The 18,061-nt window shown below is 41.5% G+C and overlaps 1 protein-coding gene across 3 annotated transcripts in view; it reads right to left on the reverse strand.

The window, feature by feature from the left end:
• Positions 1–17,360, reverse strand: part of Atp13a4 (ATPase 13A4) — a 132,103-nt gene extending 114,743 nt beyond the window's left edge. The window contains exons 1-2 of one of the 3 annotated variants that reach the window (XM_021209260.2): positions 17,215–17,360; positions 13,724–14,215 (exon numbers count right to left, since the gene is read on the reverse strand). In XM_021209260.2, coding sequence (XP_021064919.1) covers positions 13,724–13,786 — 63 coding nt within the window. In that variant the 5' untranslated portion in view covers positions 13,787–14,215; positions 17,215–17,360. Of the gene's footprint in view, positions 1–7,959; positions 8,017–13,124; positions 13,187–13,723; positions 14,216–17,214 lie in introns of those variants that run through there. The other 2 variants (XM_029544772.1, XM_029544773.1) reach the window with 2 other exon arrangements.
• Between the last annotated feature and the right edge of the window lie 701 nt (positions 17,361–18,061).

The following is an 18,061-nucleotide window of genomic DNA, read 5'->3' on the forward strand; positions in this document are numbered from 1 at the left end:
CATACCTGCTCATCTCTTGATTCCATTTTTATGGAGCAGTGTTTCTCATCCTTCTGCTCGATGGCAGTATCTACCATGAAGGTGAGCTATATCTCTTGGAGGCTCCATGAATGTGGATCCTAGTTTCTAATCCCATCTGTTACTACCCTGTGTCTCTTTGTGGGATAATTAAGACTATTGAAGTTAAGAAGTATTTTCAACAACGTTTATTAATTCCTGTCATTGTGTAATAGTGGTGCTGTTTGCTTTGACCTCTTTTGACTCACTGTTCTGAAATTGTTCATATACTCCATGTACCCTCTTGAAAGTGTTTAACTTTCTCTTTGGACTGAAGCAACCATTTCACTGTCCTCTGCAGAACTAACTTGGTGGACATTCACTCATTAAATGTTTTTATCATGGGAGGTGTGTGACTGATAGTTTTTCTGGGTATATTTTTCTTTACTGGCATCTGTGGTTTTTCAGAACGTGTAGAATATCAGTGTAAATACCTTCTGGCTTTCAAGGTCTCCACTGAAAACTCAAGTGTTATTTTGATGGGTCTGCCTTTAAATATAACTTACTCTTTCTATCTTAGAATTTTCAATATCCATCCTGTTCTGTACATTTAGTACTTTAGTTTTCATATGACATGGGAAGTTTCCTTTCTGGTCCTGTTATTTTGGCATCCTGTATGCCTCTCACATCTCTATAAACATCTCTTTCCTTAGACTTGGGGAATTTTCTTCTGCGGCTTCAATGAAAATGTTTTCTGTACATTTGGTCTGGGTTTCTTCTTCTCCTTTATACGTACTATTCATAAAATTGGTCTCTTTATAGTGACCCAGAGTTCCTGCATTGTCTGTTCATCAGTTTATCTAGATTCAATATTTTCACTGAATAAGGTATCCAATTGCTTTGCTTGTCTTCAAGCCCTGATGTTCTTCCTTCAACTTGATACCTCCGACTGGTGAAACCTGAAGCCTTCCACTGAGATTCTCCTTTGAGTTACTAAATTTTAATTTCCACTTTTACTTTAGTTTGGATCTTCTTCAGCAGTTCTGTCTCCATATTAAATTCTATTTTCATGTCTTGAATCAATGTTTTTATTATTATTACATTCAACTGTTCATGATTGCAGTCTTTATTCCAGCATTTATTCATATCCTCTCAAGTTCCTTGAGCGTACTTATAATTGCTATTTGGAAATCACTATGAATCATCTAAGTGGCTTATCTCAGGAAACTTAACTCTGGGGTACTAATTTTAGGATGATATATATTGTCTTGATTATTCATGTGGATTATGATTTTGTGATGGGAAATGGATTGTTTTTAATTTGATATGAATTCTTATGAAAAATTTATAGCAGTTATACACTCAAGGATAGGAAATATAAGAGAAAGGATGCAGGAAATTATTCTTTTAGGAAATTATTATACCAAGCTTACTGCCTATACATTTCTTATAGCCACTGTTATCAGATTAGAAAGGATGATGATTGCCAGCAAGATTCTGCTGAAGGGACCCTGATATTGCGGACTCTTGTGAGGCTATGCCAGTGCCTGGCAAACACCAAAGTGGATGCTCACAGTCAGCTATTGGATGGAACACAGGGTCCCCAATGGAGGAGCTAGAGAAAGTACCCAAGGAACTGAAGGGGGCTGCAACCCTGTAGGTGGAACAACAATATGAACTAACCAGTACCCCCTGAGCTTGTATCTCTAGCTGCATATGTAGCAGAAGATGGCCTAATCGGCCATCACTGGGAATAGAGGCCCCTTGGTCTTGCAAACTTTATATGACCCAGCACAAGGCGAAGGCCTGGGCCAAGTAGTGGGAGTGGGTGGGTAGGGGAGCAGGGGCGGGGGGGGGGTATAGGGAACTTTCAGGATAGCATTTGAAATGTAAATAAAGAAAGTTAAAAAAAATGTGAAGAAAAAAGAAAGGATGATGCTGGAGAGTGTATCTAAGCCATGGTTTCTCTAATCATCACCCAGTCTCCTAGAACAACTTTTGTTTTTAAATGCAGAACACTGCATAGACTATAACCTTTGCCAGAACCACCAGAAACAGAAAAAAAAAAAATGAAATCATGAAATCATGCACTTTCCTGAATCTATCCAACAGCTAAAACTTTAAGTCAATCAAGTGAGAGGGGAAAAGGCCAAAAACCAGGGCTAGAGATATAGGTCAGCACTTGGGAGCACTTGTTCTTACGGAGGACCTGGGTTTGGCTCCCAGCATACACGTGGCTGCTCCCAACCACCTGTAACTAGAAGTCAAAAGGGTCTTCTGTTTCCATAGACACTGCATACATGTGGTGCACAGATATACATGCTGGCAGGACACTCATATCTATAAATGCATAAATAAAATAAATCTTTTTTTTTCAGAAAAAAATACCTCCAGAAAAAGACAGAACAAAACAATTCTTTCATCTTTTATAGATCATGCAAGACAGTGGTGGCTGCCATTCTCACAGATCAAAAGAAATCAGCTAAAATGTGAGTAAGTTCATAGAAGGTACATCTGGCTAGAATAGGTTTGTACTTTCTAAGGCTGTAAGGCCAGCCTGTCCACAGGTACTAGGAATTCCACCCCTGTGCCACCCTGCACTCATGAGAACGACAGATGGTTGGAACAGAAAATGGCATGGCACAGGTGTGAAGATGGTGACTAATGGCACCAGCAGTCAGTCACAATGTCCTTCTCGGGTCTCTGCTTCTTTCTCTACAACAAACAGTAACTGACAAAGACCAATTACTTCCAAGGAAGAAACTCTCTCCAGGATGCAAGCAAAAGTGTATTGATGCTAGAAGAAAGACAGAAGAGAACACAGTACTACTAACTCTCCTTGAACTAGGACTCTTTACTCCAACATCAAGCCTAGACTGGGTAGCAAGATGAGGGATCTGCCTTTAAGAAGTGGAGGAGCATAAAGATCAAAGACTCGTGTGTACAGGCATTAACAGATAACTAAAAACTAAGGGAATAGTCACGTGAGTCGACCCTCTTATCTCTAACTCTGCTCATGTCTGTATCCCAGTGACCAGAAACTTAGGGATTTTACAAAATTACTTGGAGTTTTATTGTGAAAAAAATTAGTTAGGAAGCTATTATATTCTATATTGGGTGCATAGAGGAAGAGAAGGGGTAAATTACATTTTAAAATACCAGGACAGATAAGGAAGAAGTGATTGTGGCCACAAGATTTCCTAAGAGGGAGAGGAAAAGAGAATGAGAGCAGACAGATGAACCAGATGTGGCATTTGCTGGTAGCTCCCAACATCTGGGATGCTGAAGTGGAAGTATTGCTTAAACCTAGGAGTTCCAGGGAGAATCTGGAAAAGACACCAAAGCCCCATAAAAAAGAATAAAAGGAAAAACAGAATGAAGAAGAAGAGAAGGGAAGGGGAGGGGTGTATGAAGGAAAGGAGGGGAGGGAAGAAGAGAGAAGAGAGAAGAAAATGTTTGATAAATTCTGTAACATGCCAGAAAAAAAGAATACATATGGTTGGTTAGAGAAAATGGAAAAAAAAATCATTTCTTGGAATCGAATAAAATAAAAACCTACAAAAAATTTTCCTTCAATTGATAGGTCTTTGGGCTACTAGGTATTTCCAAGATGAAGGACAGCAAGTCTGAAATAAATATATAACACTGGCTAGGGAAGTAAGCCAGAAGTAAAAACTTGCTTGTCATACACAAAAGTCTGAGTTCAATCCCCAGAGATAAGAAATGTTCAGTAAAACAGTAGGTTTCCATATGGCTCTTTCAAACATCTTTAATATTATTCATCCCTCTCCCAACCTCTTCCTCTACCCTACCCCCTTCGTTATCTCTCAGCCAAATATTATTTCCCACTACTTTCCCCTTCATATCATCAAGCCTACTGTTTTATAAGTGTAGTAATATCTTTAATCGGTATCCTACTATGCTTTGTATGTGAACTTGATACAAACTGAAGTCATCCAAGAGGAGGAAACCTCAACTAAAAGCCTCCATAAGACTAGGCTGCAGGCAAGCCTGGAGGACATTTTCTTTATTAGTGATTGATGGGGGAGAGCCCAGCCCATTGTGGGTGATACCATCCTTGGGCTGGTGGTCCTAGGTTCTCTAGAAGACTTGTTGAGCAATCCATGAGAAGCAGGCCAGGAGGCAGCACTCCTCTGTGGCCTCTGCATCATCTCCTGTCTCCAGGTTCCTGCTCTGCTTGAGTTCCTGTCCAGACTTCCTTCAGTAATGGACTATGATATGGAAGTATAAACTGAATAAACCATCCCCTTCCCCAGTTGCTTTGTTCATGGTGTTTAATCACAGCAGTCGTAGCCCTACACTATTACTAACACTACTACCTAACTTAGACACCTACACAAAGGACTATGTTCATTCTAGAAACCATAGGTTACCTAATAAAAAAAACCCACTTCTGGGGGTATGATACTCCTCCTCAAGTAGTTGGTCATCGGTGTCCCAAAGATTCCCCCAAACAATGCAGTCTACTGTCATTATTCCTGATTGTCCACTAGAATTTGAAGGTAAGACCATTTGCTGAAGACACCACACACATTGGTCATAGACCATGTAAAATCAAGTTAGTATTGACCAGGAGGCATCCTCTCTCTGTACAGACATTATGCATGCTATGGGAATAAGAGTATTGTCAAAGTCTTACCTAGGTATGAGCCCTATGAACTGGAACAATGATCAACATTGCAAGATATGACCAATGGTGCTATCAGGGCATGAATGTAATAAGGGCAACCAACAATTTTATGATTAGATTTAAATCTGGGAACCATGCCTGGCTCTGAAAATCTGGCCATAAATCCATGGTTAAGGAGCTCACAGCCCACAGTGATGAACATACACTGATTATTTTGCTCAATGGGCATGGCATCAAACTGCTCTCGGAATTCATATCTCTCGACTTATAAATGAGTACAGCTCTCAGACCTTATCAGAGAAGTTTCTTTGTGCAGCTGACGGCGGTTAACTCATAAATTCATAACGAGCTACAAGAACAGAGAATAAGTTGTCAATGAAGTGCTCAGCCACAAAGAAGGCGTCTATGCCACATCCCTTCCACATAGCACAGAAACCATCACAGAAAAGGGACAGAAAGATGGTAGGAGCCAGAGGTCATGGACGACCAGAGCAGAGCAGTGTCTTCTGGTCATGAGAGGACAGCCACACTCATAAACTCACAGCAACGATGTTTGCCTGAATAAGACCTGTCATAAGAACTAGCCAGTCAACATTCTAGCATGGCGTGAAAAGGAGTTCATGACCCCTGTCCTGACTGAGGAGCTTTGGAGAGTTGACAGCTTCTAGGGAAGGGAGAGCCAGTTTTCATTAAGGGTGTGAACCTGGTACGTTGACCACACTCCAATAGATGGCCCTATATCCAGGAAGTGTAGGTAGCACAAATTAAGTTGGTAGGTTATTTTTTTCTTTAAAAAGGACATGAAGTTGGGGGCTATGCGGGGCTAGTTGAATCTGGGAGAAATTAGGGAGTTGTAAATATAGAAGTAGCCTTTCGGTGGTAATGACCTCCCTACAAGAACAGGCCTCTCACAGAGGAGAGGCATGCCCTGTAAAAAGTCCTCCTTCATCTCCATCCAGAAAAGGATTCACACACAAAAAGCTCCTGGTCTGGAGCCTCGATTCCTACGTTATGAATATGAAACGCTCAGGATGCTACAAGATCACTGCAGTCATTGGCTGGGCATCGACAGTGGTCTGTGTGTCGGCTGCTCCACAGTCCTCCACCAGCCTACAGGCAGAAAAGCATGGCTGACAGAAAGATGTTCCTCCAGGAGGAGGCAGCATTGCAACTAACCTGATTTAAGCCGGGTAGAAAAAGATCCCAATAATGACATTTGGGAATGAAAACCAATTTAAATGGGCTCTAAGACAAACCCAACCTTTTTGATTAAGTAATTATTCGCATCTATATGTTTCCAACTATCTGTGCAGACTTAAACTCCTGGGTGCTTTTGGAGGTAGCCTCCAATCCGAATGGCCCCTCACCCCAAGTGTTAGCTACATACTGATTTCAAGAGTAAAGTAACAGAGTCTCAAAACCTTCCAGCTTGGCTCTGCCCCAGAGATGAGTCTGAGATGATAAATCGATGACAGTCTCTGCCAGGACCCTGTGTGCGCACACCAAGGTCAGAGAGTGTCCTGGTTTGAGAGACATAGCTCAGAAAAGCACACAGGCCACCTAGCCACCTATCTGTTCTTTTTCTGAGGGCACATTCAGGCCATGGCTCTGCTCATTGTTTAGAAGACTAGCCTTAGGCAGATGGCAGGACTTGGGAGGCTGTGTCCTCCTCAGTCCTTCATCTCTGACTGTGTGGTGGTTTGGACGGCCTGCCAAGGTTTACGTGGTGAGCATTTACAAAGAGCCATAGGCTATTAAGGTGGGTTGTCCTAATTCAGCTAATCCTCATAAAGCCTTGAAACTACTATCGATGGGTGAATCCCCGCTGGACTTATTACCAAATCACTGGTTCTTCACATCTGCCTTTTGGGGGGAGAGGATGAGGGGGGATCAGTACCTTGTAAACTCAGATGCCAGTTAATTATTGGCTAGTACTCTTTACCCCCTCATCTATGAATAGTTCACATCATACGTGTGTCTATCTAGCTCCTGCTGAAGGCACTATCTTCAGATACATTTCCTTTTATTAACTAGAAAGGCTTACAGTGTAGATGGGGCAGGACACTCCTGTAGTGCCAGCACCTAAGAGCCTAGGGAAGGAGAGTGAGTGAGTTCAAAGTCATCCGGGATACATACATAGCAAGACTCTGCCTCAGACAATGAAATCAAACACGCATACATACACAAAAGCAGAATGCCAAACCCACAGCACTGTGAAGAAATCAACAGTACCAAAACATTCTTTAAATCACCGTGGTTTCATGGGCTTCTTTACATTTTAATCTTTGGGATAGGAAAGAACCTTAAGAAATTATCTTCACTGATGCCTTGGTTTAGACAAGGAAGCTATTTATTACTCCTGCCTTGTAAGGTAAAGTCAAAGAGAGGTGTACTTCATTTGTTTCATGGTTACAAAAATATACTGTCAGAGCCAACACTTTGGTGCTGGCCTCCAGCTTCCTGGTGTGCTGCCTTCCTCTGCATGCAGCTGTTTGCACTATTAACAGATCAGACCTCACATCCACAACTGTGAAAATCCAATAGACAGCAAACTGCTGTCCAAGCAAGGACTTAAGCCATCACTTACCATTCACTTAGCCAAATGAACCTAGGCATACCACTTAACAGTCCCATACCTCAGTTCCCTCATCGGTAAAGGAGAGGCGATAGTTCTCACATCGTTACTTACATTAAGCCGATTGCTTTGTATATAGTCTTCATCTATATTTGGCCCGATTCAGCATAAAAATTCACTACTGACCCTTGCAATCTGCACTCCCAACTTGTAGCTTCAAGCTAGGACACTTTCAGCTATCTGGAATTGGTGTCACTTCCCTCCGGTCCCTCTCTTTCTTACATTACAGTCGATGGATAATCCGTTCTTTTTAATACTAACCTCTAAATACTGTCAAATCCATTTTCTACCCATCATCCTCTTTTACAAGACATTAGTTTAGTTCTGATCCTCTTGTCTGGACTTTTAAAAACATTTCCTCACTGGCTTTATCTTACACACACACACACACACACACACACACACACACAACCTTGTTCACTCCACGAAAACTCTGCATGTCGCCCACATACCCTGAGGTTCCTCCATGTGTCAATGAGGCCGACAGTCCAATCATTCCAGTGAAGTCCAACTCTATTATTGCTAATTCAGAAGGTCCAGAATGAGGTCTAAGAGTCTGCTTTATATAGTCCCCAACATGGGTCCAGTAGTTATTTCATGGACCAGTGCTTGGGAATCATTAGAATGGAAAATTTGCATCCTTTGGAATGTCTTCCAAAGTCCTGCACATTCTTACCTAGCCCTTGGAGGAGACTGCATGGCACCTTGCTTCCTCTGGCTTGCTCTCATCGAATTGCTCCTTAGTCCTTGTTCCCACAGATCTGTTTGTACAACTCCACAATGACACCTGCTTGCCATAGGCTTGTGATATTCCCTGTGGTCACAAAGGGGCCCACACCGAAAATGACCCTACACTTGGTGTAGTGTATTTCTATCACCCTGAGCTTCTTAGTAACTGTTGGACACAAGCCACTTCATTTTCATTTTGCTCTAGGCCTGGGAATAATACGCTTGGTCTTGTCCACTCAACTGTGAGCTTCTCATAAACATAAGCTGTTTTTTTATTCAATAAAGATCTTCCTGGTTAGCCCAGAGGACTCCTGGTACAGATGAGAGGTGTCTTAAATAATCTGCTAAGCTCACACATGAATGAATAGGAGAATATAATAAAGCATCATAGAAAGTTTGTGTGGTGTGGTTAATTAACTCTGCACAATAAGAGTTTATACTTGGGAACGAATGAATGCTTCGGTTGATTGTTGATCAGTTTTTTGTTCTGTTTTGTTTTGTTTTTTAAGTAACATCAATTTTCTAGCTTTAATTTTTGATTATTCAAAGCAGTTCCATTTCTGAGCCCTGTTGCCTTTTTGGGTTTTTTCGTTTGTTTGGTTGGTTGGTTTGGTTTTTTTGTTTTTTTGTTTTTGTTTTTTTGTTTGTTTTCCTTCAGAATGTAAAACTGCGGGTGAATGGAGCTTGCTATCACAGCCAACCAGTGCCACCAGTGCCACCGTTCTGGGCCAGAGACTGTGCTTGATTTGGGAAGGCCACGGAAAGGCTGTTCAGGTAGCTTGCTCTCCAGAACCGATTAAATCCCACTCCTTCACAGGTTTATATCAAAGATGAGTGCACTTCATGGGAGTTCTACAGCAAAGAAGCGAGAATAAAGACATCAGACTTGGCCAGTGGCCCAGCTTTCTGAACATTTCAACTGACAAAATGTCTCAGTCTGAACACAATTCCTCCACTATGCAATCTGTGGGCCTTACTAGTTAACATTGGCAAGCATCTCAGAGGTGCTGGGGAAGCATAATAAGTGAGTAGCCACGAAGCCGGGGTGGGGGAGGGGCTCCTGCTCCTGGATGTGGGAGAAGAAAATAAGAGACATCAGAGCGAGCTAACTAATTGTCGAGGACACACAGCCCCAACTCACGGGGACGACACAGGACTATTGCCAGTGTGGCTGAGCCCACAAACCACCTACTACCACTCCAGGTGATTTGCAAAGATGCTAGCATCTTGCCAGGCACTTAGAAATGATATAGAAGTTGAAAAAGAGTCTCTTGTGTTTCCATTTTCTCTAGACTTTAGTTTCTCGAAACTTAATAATTAATTGTGTTAAATATTTGCCAGCACACCACCAAACACATTGCCCTGGTTACCTCTGTTGCCTTCCTCATACACTGTCGAACATTATTCACTTGTATGTAGCAGGCATCATGGTGAGAACAAAACAATCACAATCTCTTAGTTAAGAATGCATAGGTTAAATGTTTGAGGCAGCGCTAGTAACATCTGTGACAAAAGGAGCCCTAGGTAGAAAACACGAATGCCAATTAACATGTTTAACTTCTTCATGGAAATGCAAAATGAATACAGGCGTCAAACATCATTTTCCAGAGTAAATGAGCCAAAATTAAAAAGTAATATTTGAGGACGGAGGTAGGGAAGAGCTGTATCCATAAAAAGGGATTGCTGCTTGGCGTATAAATTCACAGCACAACTTTTAGAGAGAAGTGGAATATTCAGTTTCAAATGTTATGTGTCAAAGTTAAACTGTACATCTCCTTTAGTGCTGCAACATTATTTCGGAGCATTTGTTCTCAGGAAATACTTGGAATACCCAAAAATTACCTAATGTTAATCGCAGCCAACACAAAATCAAGAATAACAAGTATGCAACATGGGAGATGGAGCGCAATTCATACAGACACAACTCAAACACTGTAGTAGCCATGCAATGCTGGTGCCGGTCATACAAACACAACTCAAAGGCTGTGGTAGCCATGAGGTGCTGTATCAAAAGGAGAGATGCTCACCCTATGTCTATCCTCAGCTCTCACAAAAAGAGGTAGCCTTCAAAAGAGAGTACAGATTCCATTCTTTGTCTTAAAAATGCATTCTTGTGAGGATGTGTATGTATTCCTTAAGGAGATATTGCAATTGGTTTTCTTTTATTTGGGCTCAGTGTACAGGAGAAGCAACAGGTAGTGTCCAAATTGTATCCAGATGCATGTGACAGGGAGAAAGGAACCAATGAGAAAACAATGTGTTTGGGGAATGTGCTCACAGGACCAGGATGGAAGTCCTGCAGTTATGTGCAGAATTCTGTAGCACAAACTCTAGCAATATTGCTCATTTCAGGGTAGAAATGTGCCATCACAAGGTATACTGTTGCACAATAGCCCATTCCCCAGTATTTCCATACTCCAGGAACAACATGCAGAGTTTAAAGAATATAAATAATATTAAAATGCACTACAATCATTAGAATGATGTGTTTTTATGAATACATTGTAGAAGTCTGGAAAAGAGTCACCAACAGGGTAGTAGTATTCATATTCGGATGTAAACCAATGAATCATATCTTTTTTTGTTGTTGTTCTTCTGAGTTCTTGCCTCAATATCTTTACATACACACACATACAACACATCTTTGTAATCAAAAAAATAGTTAAGTGTTTGGATTTTTACTTGCTAAAAATATAGGAGCAAATTCGGGATTCATCACTTTTGCAAAACTTGCTAGAATAAAATAGGTCTCTAGAAGGAGTAATTTCATTAATATGATCAACAATTGGATCAATTAATCCTTATCATTGTCAATCGTGCATGAGGAGATGAACAGTAACACTTCTAAGTCATTTCAGAAGAGAAATGCGCAACACTGGAATTCATGGGATGAGAACTCCCTGGAGATCTGATAGTCTCACTTCACAAAATTGAAACATCCCCCAGGGAGCCCTACAAGGCAGGTACAATACAACATTAGCCTCTCCATTTATAAAAGAAATCTCCACAGAAAACAAAAATATGTATTTATATTCTCATTAATATAAAAAGGGACCTCATTGCAGTGAGACAGCATTCATTCAGTGGTGTAAGACTTTAGACAGTAACAGCTCATGAGTCCCCAAAATTGATCCTGCTCAAAACATTTCCACATTGATGCTCTTAGTTAGTCCTCCCAGAACCCTGTGAGACGGGTAGGATAGAAAGGACCACTCCTTTTTTATAGATAAGGAAACAGAGGCTTGGGCAGACAAGTGGCTAATCCAAGGCCAGGGCATGAACTCTAGACCCCGTTGGAGGCCTTTCTAGCAGTATCTGGTTAAGCTTCCTCTGAAGGGCACTTCCTTATCCTCCGACGGGGTTTTCCTTCCTTGGGTGTCTTATCTTCACTTGATGGCAATATTCAGGTAGCCTACAATTGTTCTACAGCTCTTGCTTCTTTGGTTCTAGACTGAAAGATAATTCTAGCCATTCTCAGTTCTTTTATATGAGAGCTAAATCCTGGATTGTTAAGTGTTTATTGAAATTTGAAGCCATTTCTATCATTAGAAGAATTACGATTGGAAATGCCCACATTTGTGGTGTTACAAAGAATCTGTAAACACTTTGGTATGTCACATTTTCAGACAACTTTGGCTTTCTGAAAGGGATTAGCTTACAAATCAGAGGAGACAAATCTACTAAGCAAATGTAAAATCTATAAAACAGCATACCTTAGGGGAGCTAAGATCAGACATTCTCCTTAGCCTTGCTTTCTTAGGAGAAGAAAGATGTTCTGTTAAGAGTATAGTATCCCCAGTAAGAAAAAGGCATCAGTGGACAGCTTTCAGACACAGAGACACAGGACCACCTAACCTATGTGATGCTCCAGCTCTTAGACTTGCTAGCTGAGGCAACCTTGGGTAAGTGCCTTGTAAATGCCTCTCTTTATCAACCTCACAGGTCTATGGTGGAAACTAAATAGCCATGAAAACACATTGTATACCAGCATGCAAAACAAAAATAAATGAAAGATGGATAGATAGATAGATAGATAGATAGATAGATAGATAGATAGATAGATAGATAGACAGACAGATATGATAGACAACTTTTGAAGTTTACCACCACAAGAGAAGACCAGTGTAGCAAGAAAAACAATGCAGTTCCAGGCAGGTAGCCAGGATTCAGCGATTGTAACAGGACAAGAAGTGCATACTAATGTTTCACCTCTGCTGAGCCTACTGGTCAAATCACTGCTCACCAAAATACACAGTGTCCCTTCCCCATCCAAGGCGCTCAACTGAACCTCCACCTGAATACAAAACCAGGCTGGCTGACCCCTGATGTTGTTGGTGGTTCTGTAACAAAGATGAACTAGTATAGTAGCAAGATTGCTTCACCTAGAGCATTCATTAGGCTAGGGAGGAGGGACCCTTCAAGAATATAGGGGATCCAAAATGGTATTTCAGACAAGATAAGTAGAGAGGAGAATGTATGCGATTAGAATTGAGAAAGGATGAAGTCCCTGCCTTCTGGTAAATGCATTCAAGATGAGGATTAGGACCCAACTTCAGACTCTCAAGGAAATACTTAGGAAGCATAAGTCAACATGAGGCCAGGAAGTCATTGGTGGTGACATTTGGTTAGAGTCTTGAAAGCAACTGTTATTGATAGTTACATCTGAAAGAAGTAAAGACGAGGTTAAGAAAGCCATCTGAATTAAGGCACCCATTAGTCCTTTATAACTTTTTTTCCCAGAGCTTTGATAGATGGGATCTATTCCAGAATGTCAACAAAAAAAAAAAAAAGTTGTTGCTATAGAAACAGGTAAGCAGATTAAACTTGAAAGACCAGTTTTAGAACAAAGAATTTAATAGTCAGGGCTTGAGCAATTAACCAAGAAAACATTTTAAGTAAATATCTTTTGGGTTTGTTATTTGTATATTAATTCGAGGAAGGTAAAACGCTATTATAGAGTTAGAGCATCACATTCTCACATTTTAATTGCATCATTACTGGCATAAAAGGCTACGCTTACACAATTAGCACAAAGACCTTATTACACAGAACTGCACATCTCTGACTCTCTCTTGATTACATTGTAATTGAGAAATATCACTTTGGACTCACCAAGAACAGACTCATCTTAGGTTTTCTCACAGATCTCAAGTTTCGGGGGAACATCTCCAATGAAAGAGATGATGAAGCACACAGTTTTCTGCAACCAGTCCCTACAGCAGTGAATCTTTTGATGAAATGAAATGAGTGGAGGCTGATCATTGTTAATCTTTGTGTTCTGTGTCTCCCCTGCTGACCAGTTCCAACAAGATTGTGAGAAGCAAAGGCCCAGCATGCCGCTGCCTTGCCTTTCACCTTCAGTTCTTCCTCCCAGAGAAAACTCTTCTCACAGACCTGTTGAAATGGGAGTTCTGGACACAACTTCCCATACAGTCAGAGACTCAAAACTTTACCACCAGACAGCCCTGTGTTCCCCTCCCCTTCTGTTTTACTTCCAATGAAAACAGTCTTGAAGAAAATGAATACAATGTGTTCATTCTACCAAATTCATGCTGTCAGGAGTTACATTCACGGGACAGGAAGGTTGCTTGGATATTATCTCTTCTTATGTAATTCCAGAGTCAACATTCAGTTAAGTAGGGGAATGCGTTCACGCGTGTGCGTGTGCGAAGCTAGGGAAAGAAGATGAGAAGAAGGGGCTGGGAACTTACCATCTCATTCTCGTCCCCTTCATTGAGGAAAGCATGCTGGCTCTTGTCAAGGTGGTCCCCCATGGAAACACGCTCCGCTACTGCTCCCTGACCCTTGTGTGCAGTCGCTTCCAGGACCCACTCCAGAGCCGCCTCCGGACCGCTAAATGAAAGAGTTAATGATCTTCCAGGTTAAAAACTCCTTGAGCACACACCTTCTTTCAGCAAATGACAATATTTAGCAAAGTGGACTCCTCCCCCGGGCACTTTGTGCCAGGAGGAATTTCTGCCTGCTCCCTGCTTCTGCATTCTCTCAAAGCAGCTGTCTCAGAGGAAGCCGCTCCCATGCCGATCTTTTTGTACCCAACTTACAGAGGAAAACACTCTTTGCCTGCCCTCAGCCTGCCAGCATAAGGCATCTGACTGCAAATCCAGCAAGACAATGCGGAGTTGGCAGGACCCTCTGCAGAAGCGGGCTCAAGAACTCCCAGGTCGCTGTTTTATTCCCAGAAGCTGGGGAACCAGGGTGTGGGGGAGGCTAACACAGCTAGGATTTTCATTTGCTTAGTTGGAGTCCCCAATCCATAGGGTTTTAGTGCAGGTCTCATTCATTTTGTTTACAAATGATACAGATTATTCATAATCCACCTCGACAGATATTTATAATCGCATTTGCTTTTGAACACACAAAGTATTCTACTTAATGTGTGCATAGAATTGGGCTTGCTGTTCTTGAAAAATGGATACTAAAGGCATAAAAGTATAATCAACCTATTCCAGGCTTCTTTTTAGCTCAAATGTTTGTGAGTAAACACTTACAATTGCCCAGAAACAAAATATTTAAGTGAACAAACAACAAAAATTGGAGGAAGAGACATTTCTTTGATTTTTTTTTTATGTATATAGATGTTCTGCCTGTATGTATGTCTATGCACCATGGGTTCCTGGTTCCCTCAGCAGACAGAAGAGAGTTGCAGATCCTATAGAACTGCAATTACAGATGGTGCTTGGGAGCCACCATTTGTGTGCTGGGAATCAAACCCAGGTTTTCTGGAAAAGCAGCAAGTGCTCTTAACCACTGAGCCATCTCCCCAGCCCCTCAAATTCAAGGGTTATTATTATTATTATTATTATTATTATTATTATTATTATTATTATTATTTACACACAAGTTATGCAAAATTAGTTTTAGAATAGAAAGATAAAATAACAAAGTCACAATTGTTATCCTAGGGCTGATGTAAGGACTCAGATACATAAATAAGTCTGCTAGGAGGTGCACTTTTATTCTGCAAGCTGGTCTGAGATAACTGTAGGGAGTCCCTGTGTAGAGTAGCCTAAGAGGAGAACTCTCAGCCACACAGCTCTGAGCCAGTCTTATTGTATGGTCTTTGATCTACAAGAGTTGACTTTGGCTTGCCTGGAAATACCTGGAAGGACCATTGAGGGAGGGAGGGTGGAGCTGGGAGCGTGTGCTAACAGCACTGACCAAGTGCCCTCACCGTGTTGAAATGTAGGTTTTTAGCATTCGTTGGCACACTGGTTAAGGACCGGTACTTCAAAGTTGGAGGGCTTGGCTTCCAATTTGGGCTTAACCAAGTATCATCTTTGCCACCTTGGGATACAACAGGCTACATAGTGTCCAATCACCTCTATCTGCTTGTACCGTAAGTAAGAGCAATGACACTAAAATCTCCCTCCTGGATCTGTGTTTAGAGGAACAGTACCTGGGAAGATAGAAGTTCAGTAAAGTGTAGTGACTGTCCATACACTGTCCCTCCCAGCTAAGTGAAGAGATGGCACTGATCTGACCAGCTTAACACAAGTAACCCAGAGAGACTGAGATAAAGGTGTGTGAGGGAGAAAGAACACACACAAACACACAAACACACAAACACACAAACACACAAACACACATACCAGAGAGATAGAGCAGGGGAGGGAGAGAGAAAAAGAGAAGTCTTGAGCAAATGATAAAAAAAAATAGATAAAAAGCAAGCTAAGAAAATTCATTGTAACAGAAATCATGTATATAAATATTTGTGTGTGTGTGCAGGTATAGTGTATAGTTCTTGGAAATTCCAAAAACCATAAGTATCATTTAAACAAATAATAAAAGTAAAATTAATATTTTTATCACAAGGTTAACATATGAATCGTATGAAGTTTCTTTTTAGAGATCATGAAAACGTTCAGAATTAGTGACGTGCATCTTTGTGAATAGCCCACAATTCACTGGTTTGTATTTTAACAAGCAACCATTTAGTATATTTAGCCAAGGAAATAACTTAAAAAAAAAAAAAGATTTCCATTTCATCTCAACTTTACCAGGACAGCAATGTTTCTCTAGGTGACTCTAGAGCATCCAAAGAGGTCCGTAAGAAGTGTTGGGCTTTCATGACCTGGAGAGCCTCTCTGTGGACAGAGCGTTTGAGAAAGGCCTATAAAGTAGGCAGAAAATTCAGTAGATGGAGATATGGGGTCAAGGGCAGGAAGCGAGGTCATGGGAAGAAGCCCTTGGAGTAAGAAATCCATGGTCCAGAGAGATATAGCATCTTGTTCAGAGCAGCCTCCTCCCCTTTCACTGCCCATAAGCTGGATGTGAGGGGGAAAAGATGTGCCAGGAAACACAGATAAACCATCCTATGCAGGTTTTGAACACCAGGCCTGGGTCTGAACTTAACTCAGTGAACAATGATAATATAAATATATAGAGTTTGTTCCGCCAGCCTGTGTTGTAGGAGTGGCGACAATTACATATGCTGGAAGCAACTGGTCCCAGGCATGTAATGTTGGCACAACCTGTGGCTGACGAAGCATAAAACTTCTTCTAGGGGCTGGTGAGATGGCTCAGTAGGTAAGAGCACCCAACTGCTCTTCAGAAGGTCCAGAGTTCAAATCCCAGAAACCACATGGTGGCTCACAACCATCTGTAACAAGATCTGACGCCCTCTTCTGGAGTGTCTGAAGACAACTACAGTGTACTTAAATATAATAAATAAATAAATCTTAAAAAAAAAAAAAAAAAAAAAACTTCTTCTAGACTATCAGGATGATATTTTGTATCATTCATTTTATATAATTTTGTATAATTTATATTCCTATTTGTACTTTAATTTGTGGAGGGAAAAACTGACCTTCGGGAGTTAAGTCTTGTGTGGAAACAAAGTCAACACCAAAATCCCAAATCACATGCAAGATTCACAAGAACAGCAGAGGAAACGTGGGACAGGAGGTAGACTGGGGAGGCTTTGTGAAGGGAGGGAGTCCTTAAGCTTTTGTCCTGAGTAAATTAAGATGGTTATCAAAGACACTGCTGACCAGGGCAGCTGTGAACAAGGCTGCCAGGCACACATGAGCATTGATCTCTCAGATTTGGGGAACATGCCTCAGAGTCGAAGTGGTCCCCATCATTCTCTGATTCTCTCTCAACACTCATTTCCTCTCACATCCTCTGTGCCAAGCAAGACAAGAAAGTGGGAAGAGGCAAAGGATAGAAAGTACTTAACTACCTCTTTGGGTGATCTGGTATCTCTCGTCTTGCTCTTCTTTATGCCAAGAGCAGTCTTGGACCTCTGCGAGCCTGTAATAGCTGCTAAGTAGGGCTAATGCCAGCACTGCTTTCTCTGCCAGGTCTTGAGGATGCTGCTATTCCACTGGCCTGGTCCATTCAGATGGCGTGTGGATAAGTACGGTCCTGTTTCGTCACAGGTTAATTTCCATCTTTCATCTGAGAACCTCACGGAATATTGCGACATCCCTCCTTTGCCTCCCTGTGAGGCAGGGTGGTGAGTAACATATCATTGGCCCCGTTTGAAAGCTGTAGGAACTGAGTCAGAAAGAGGTCACCAAGAACTGTTCAAGGTCACATGTCCTCGGCATGCTGTAGAACTGGAAAGAGGTGCATTAGTTCTGCTCGGTCATCACTGGCATAAACGCTGGCTCAGGCTTCCTCCTCAGTTCTTATTGTACAAAGCAGACCCTCGGAAAGCCACACAACACTATCTAAATTCAAAGGTTCACGGTCATCATTAATCACCCTCATCTGCGCTAACATGCACTTGGTATACAGTACTGTAACAAGCAAACATGAAATGTCCCAAGGAGGAATTACCTGCCTCAAGGTGGTGGTGCGAGGTTTAATTGAATTAATTAGTGTTTGTAAAACATTTAGCAACACTAGGATTAAAGGGTCTAATACAAAGACACGAGGCCTCCCCTAATTACAGAAGACAAGAGCCGGTTAATAGCTCTCTGCTTCTAGAGGAATCGATCTCAACCATCTGGGCTCAGGCTTCAGTTCTGACCTTCATGACGAGCTTGAGGAGGCTTGTCCCGCATTCTCAAGAACGTCACTTG

This window comes from Mus pahari, chromosome 12 (genome assembly GCF_900095145.1).
Source record: "Mus pahari chromosome 12, PAHARI_EIJ_v1.1, whole genome shotgun sequence".
In the NCBI taxonomy this organism is placed as follows: domain Eukaryota; kingdom Metazoa; phylum Chordata; class Mammalia; order Rodentia; family Muridae; genus Mus; species Mus pahari.